This window comes from Arvicola amphibius, chromosome 3 (assembly GCF_903992535.2).
Source record: "Arvicola amphibius chromosome 3, mArvAmp1.2, whole genome shotgun sequence".
Lineage (NCBI taxonomy): Eukaryota > Metazoa > Chordata > Mammalia > Rodentia > Cricetidae > Arvicola > Arvicola amphibius.
The window spans coordinates 103,817,820-103,823,863 of NC_052049.1; the positions used below are offsets into that span (position 1 = coordinate 103,817,820).

At 39.7% G+C, this 6,044-nt stretch overlaps 1 protein-coding gene across 1 annotated transcript; it reads right to left on the reverse strand.

Moving 5' to 3' along the window:
• Positions 1–1,348: 1,348 nt before the first annotated feature.
• Positions 1,349–4,684, reverse strand: Pate4 (prostate and testis expressed 4). The gene is made up of 3 exons (XM_038321424.1): positions 4,618–4,684; positions 1,809–1,919; positions 1,349–1,467 (listed from the first exon to the last, which is right to left on the reverse strand). Exons 1-3 carry the CDS (start codon positions 4,682–4,684, stop codon positions 1,349–1,351), a joined length of 297 nt encoding a protein of 98 aa, XP_038177352.1.
• Positions 4,685–6,044: the final 1,360 nt, after the last annotated feature.

Below are 6,044 nucleotides of genomic sequence, written 5' to 3' on the forward strand. Positions count from 1 at the left end.
AGTTAATGGTCCAAGCAGTGATTTATTTAATATGGTTTCTGTGTCATTATTTCAGTTCTGGGCAGCTGGGACAAACAAGTGGCCTCTTTACTACAGTGGTAGGGTACAATTAGCTCCAAAGTCATATCTAAAAGATGACCTGCATCATATGGTGAAGTTGAATGTTTAGGACTAACTTTCATTTGTTCCCAGAACTTTCTCTGTATTCCTATCGTGGTTTGAAAGAAAATGACCCCCAGAGGGAGTGGCACTAATGGGAGGTGTGGCCTTCTTGGAGGTATGTTGGAGGAAGTATATCACTGTGGGGGTGGCCTTTGAGGTTTCCTATGCTCAAGCTACACACAGTGAGTTAGACCACGTCCTGTTGCCTGTGAGTCAGGATATTCAGCTTCTGTTTCAGCACCATGTCTGCCTCCATGCTACCATGTTGCACCATTATGATAGTGGATTACACCTCTGAAATTTCAAGCCACCCCAATTCAATGTTTTTTGTGCATAAGAGTTGCCAGCCTCATGGTGTCTCTTCACAGCAACAGAAACCCAAACTAAGACACCTCTCTTCTTGCAGGTTACCCTAAATCTGGAACAAAGAATTTTATATTGCTCCCTGAGTAGGGGGGGTTCAGGATTGCCAATTCTTTTAATTCTTAGACACTTATTGGATTGTTTTAATTTCTTATTTTTGAGATAATAAATGACTACAAACTTAATTGCTTAAAACAACACATATTTATTCAATTTGTAGAACTCTGGAGTCACAAATAAATCTTCTGGGGATAAAATCAAGTAGCAGCATTGCACTGAGGAAAATTAATTTAATTGTCCTTCTCAGCTTCTGAACCTTTGATCCATCTTCAAGGGACATCATTCCAATTACTGCTTCCACAACCATACAATAATTTCCTCTTCTATAGTCAATTCACCCCTCATCTTAGAAGGACATTTGTACTTGCAATTAGGACCTACCCTGACAATCCAAAAAATAACCTTCCATTAATAAGATCTCACCCACATTTTCTATGTCTCTTTTGCCATCTACAACAGCATTCACAGATTCCAGATAATAAAATAAAAACCTTTGAGAGACTATTACAGGGCTAGAGACTGCAAGCTGGATAAGGAGAATAACATGGTAGGTACAGGATCATTTTGCAATGGTCATGAATTTAAGGGTCTAATGGTACAGTCAAGGAGCCCTTCAATGAAATGAAGACACAGCTCCTGTTGCTATCTCAGGGATCTCTGGCCAGTGTGGAAACAGTGTAGGAAAACACATTCCTCATATTTCTTGGTATGTAATTTTGGATCTTGTACAGAAGATGATCTTCTTCAAGAGACTCTTCTCCATCTAGAAAGTGTTACACAAGTTTGTGTTACAGCACATCAAGTAATGTTTGTCATTCCGAGTGTAATTATCTTCCGTGCAGTTGGGCATGCACAGTTGTCTGGAGAACAAATGTATATCTCCTAAAAATAAAGAAGCCGGTTATACATGCTGGAGGGGATTATCTTAATATAATTTAATTATAAATTAATATAATTTCCTAAAATCACTGCCAAGAGGAAAACCCTTTCACACTGGATCTCCTTCCCAGGCTCCTTGGGGTCACACTCCCATCCTGACTCTGACTCTGGATGCCAAGCCCCTCAATGATAAATTAGAAAGTACTCTTTTCCCTCCTCCCCACATTTCACTCACTGCCTTACCCCCTAGCAAGGCTCAACAATGTTAAGTCCTTTGCCCAGGTACTAGAAGGAGTAATAGTCTTTTGATGGCATTTTTTTGAGTCTGCATCAGCCTCACTTACCAAAATAATATGATATGGAAGCACATGACTGACCATGGTCTGCAACGCATCTGTCTTTGCCCTTTTTACATTTTGAGTTTTCTGCAAATTCACAGACATTACAGATCAGACCTGTTGAGTAAGGAGAGAATAGGATATTTAGGATCAACTATAAGGCTATGGGAATGAGTGATTACAAGATCAAAGAGAGGCTTCAGTGTTACACATGGACTGTACTGTCCATTTACTCCCTCAGCTACTATTCAGTTTAGCGTTGTGAGTTAAGCTAGGGGGTGGATTAACATAATGGTGGCATTATTTCTGTTACCTGGTTAGTGCCTACGTATATTCAAAGATGAAATAAAAACAAGGAGAATCAAATATATATATATATATATATATATATATATATGTAGTCAATTGGATAAATTGTGCAATGCAGTTTGAGTATAACAACAGACAGATTCCATTGGGCTGAGAAGGCCAGTTGATTATTGGAGTTGAGTTGATTATTGGAGATATGGAGATGTAGGTTAGATCTGGGTAATTGTGTGTTGAGGATCTTATGAGGGCAGGCATAGAGATTGGAATAACAGTGGAACATACAGAGTGGACTGAGGTTACATTTATTGCTGATGATCCCACCTAGCTCAGCTCTACTTTCTCTCTCTTCACTAAGCAGAGAAATGATCTAGGAATCTCTGTGTTCAGGTAGCAACAGGGCAAGGGAGGCAGGGCACAGAGATGATATCAGAAAAGATGACAGCTTAGCATTTAGGATTAAGCCATATTGATGGAGAGGAGGTAGTACATTATTTGAACCTTTCATCGTAGACTTTTTGAGATTACTGAGTCAGACTCTGTATGGAGCCGAGGAGGACCTGAGTGCCGTTGACTTACATCTGGTTTTGAAGACAGATGTGCCACATCTGTCTTCTATATTCCACGCTCCCTGCTCCACTAAAACCGCCTTTACAAATGCTGCTAGTAATCCCCAATGACAAACCAAGGCTTTGTTCACTTCTAAGTAATGATGATTTAAAGCATACGGGAAGATGTTCGCAGGTTAGAGGCAAACACAGTGTAAAATTTTATATCAGGAATTTGAACATTCATAGGTTTTGGTATCAGGAGCAGACCTGGAGTGAGTTCCCTTTTATAATTCAGTGAGATGGCTATACACCATACATAATATGCACTTTGATTTCTTTTGAATAATATATGATATAAGAAAAAATATTCCATTATAGCTTTGTAGCCTGCTTTAATTAATCAATTCCTTATGTATATTTATTTCTACCTTTTGATATTACTTGGCACAGTAAATAATCCTGAACACTATTCATTATAATATAATGAATAGTTGTTATTATATAATTCATTTGCATGTGGTTATATCTATAATATAATTTCATATAAGCAGAATTACTGGATAATAAATTATTGTTTTGATAGTTTTGCAAGATGCACTTTAAAGGCAATGAAACTATTTATACTCTTGTTATCAATTTTTAGGCAATTCTTACCTCACTACAAAAAGGACACTATACCAGGTTATTCAGTTTCTGAATGCTGACAATCTGATAGGTTCTTTGAACATGTACTTCTTCATTATATAAGGCATAAGCCTGAGCACATTTTTGTATATTTAATAGTTATTTGTATTTACTGTATGACAAACTTTTGATGTCTTTAACTTATTTTACTTTAACTTATTAGTGTATTTTTAAATGTTTTTATTGAAATTCATCATATATTAGGGACATTTGTTCACAACATGAATTGACTTTTTGCTTTTTATTATGAGGAGTTTTTAAATTTTTATTTCTTTGTATTATTTTTATTTTTTGAGATTATAGTATACTTACATCGCTTATCTCTTCCTTTTCCTCCCTACAAGCCCCCCACCCCATATGGCCCTCTTTTCTCTCTTTCAAGTTCATATGGTCTTTTTTTAAAGAACTCTAGGTTTTTGAGTTATAGTTAGAAAGGTCTTTCCCAAACTAGTAAAAGAATAATCTTTTTTTTTTCCTCCCGGTTTATTTTTTTTTATATTTAAAAATTTCCATCTCCTTCCCTCCTCCTCCCCCCTCCCTCCCCTCCTCCTCCCCCTTCCCTCCCCTCCTTCTCCCCCTTCCCTGTAAAAGAATAATCTTACATTTTCTCTAATATTTTATGGTTTAGCATTTCTTAGTATTAAAAAGGTGGGAAAATAGAAACACCATTGTACTTTGAGTACATTTAATAAGTAAGATGAATACAAATTAGACATTAATTTTCATTTAGTCATGAGGGAGAGCTATGTGTCAAGGCTGCCTTTCAAGCCGAGTGTGCACTCACTGGTGTAAGACGGAGTCTCAGCAGAGAGATCTGCCTGAGGAGTGGAGCTCACTATTTTCAGCTATAAGTTATAATTGGAGCCTTGGAGGTGGAAGAGGACCTGTGTGAGTAGCGTTGAGCTTTGAAGGTAAATAAAGATTCATGCTGACCTAACACCTGCAAAATACACGGAGAAGAAGTAACGAGACAAAGAAGGGGGAAGGAGAAGGGTGTTGTGCAGGGTGTAGCTTAACAGTGTTTCAGGAGAACAGAAGATAAAGTAGAAACCTGTGCACAAAAACTCAAAAACTGGAGGTCTGAAAATTGCTGCCCTGTTTCTCCGCGATTCTTTTGTTTTCTTCTTCTCTTGATTAGTACGCCACATGATCTGCCTAATGCTCAGAACCTCAGTCTTTAGATTTGAGCTGCAATGCAGAGTGTGACTGGGGGACAGTGGTTTAGGTAACAACACCCCTAAGGCCTCCCTCCACTCCCCATGGTGGAAACTTACCCTCTACCAAACAGAGAAAAGACAAGGTCACGATGAGCACTGTGCTGACTTTGGTCGCAGGATTCATGCTGGGTGATAGATGGTGGCTTGAGGTACTGTGTAAAGGATGGCCACCCGGTGCCTTTATAAAGCTGGAGAACAGGAAGTAATCTCCAACATCAGCACAGGAGGAAATGCCCTTTCCTTTTTCAAAAAGCCAAATGTGCGATAACGCGGGAAGCACAGGGTGCCCAGCTGTCTAGCTACAGCTGCTTCAGATAATTTCTTCTCCCTTATCTCGTCTTCTGTGTGTGCAAGTGTGTGAGACTCAGTTTTCTGATCCTCCAGAAATCCTCTCTATATGCTAAGTGGGAAATGTCTGCTCATCCTAGGATTCAGAAATGGGAAATGGTGACTTTGAATTCAAGGATTTCCAGAGAAGGAACATGGAACATGAAGATTTCCTGCACAGCTTATCCAGTGTTGGAGCATTCTCCAGTTTGAATCACAAGAAAGGAGGAGTTTAAGGCAGAGGCAGGAGGATCTCTGTTAGTTCGAGGCCAGCCTGGTCTACAAGAGCTAGCTCCAGGACAGGCTCTAAAAAAAAAAAGCTGCAGAGAAACCCTGTCTTGAAAAACCAAAAAAAGAAAAAAAAAGAAAAAAAGAAAGGAGGAGTTTAGAGCCTGAGAGTCTGCACACAACTCCCTAGTTCCTGTCTCCTAACGCCTCCATCTTTCCCCCTTAGAGAGTTCTAGTGCTCTTCACTCTGGAAGTCTGGGTTCCCAGGTTCCCAGCAGATCTTACGGTTGGGAAGTTCAGGGTGTGAGGGGAGAAAATGAGGGTGCTTCTTCAGAGGCATTCCAGTGAGCTCCTTCTTGGAGTCTGAGCACAGTTTCTTTGTATTTCCTGTCCTGATCCTTCTGGAATTAAAGCTAGGACCATGCCTCCACCACACTCTACCCTGTCTCAATGCCCCTGCTGTGTGTACTCTAGGGAAATGAAAGGTCATGGTCCTAACCTCGCTCTGAGCCATTCAGCTCCATTCTAGACCAAACACCTAAATGGAAATTTCTTGCTTGTCCTCATGGTCTCTGAACATCTGAGGGAGATTTACTTCCTTCATGAATGCCGCCATTTCTGGTGGGGTGCACTGTCTCCACCCCCATTCTAGTTGTTCGGGTCTCATTAGCTTTCTTTCCAGGTGACCTTGTCTTTGTGTAGCTCCATTGTCTGGGCTTTGTTTCAAACCAATAACCATGAAGGTCTTTTCTGTTTCCTTGTTGACCTTGTCCTCTGTGGGGATTAGCTGTGTGGCATGTTCTAAGACCTTAATAGATGGGTTCTCTCCCTTTTCTTCTGCTGCTTCCATATACTGGATCCTAAAAACAACTCTGGGAAGTATATGTAATAATTATTGTTTCCTTGAATGAAATAATAAGTCCAGAAAG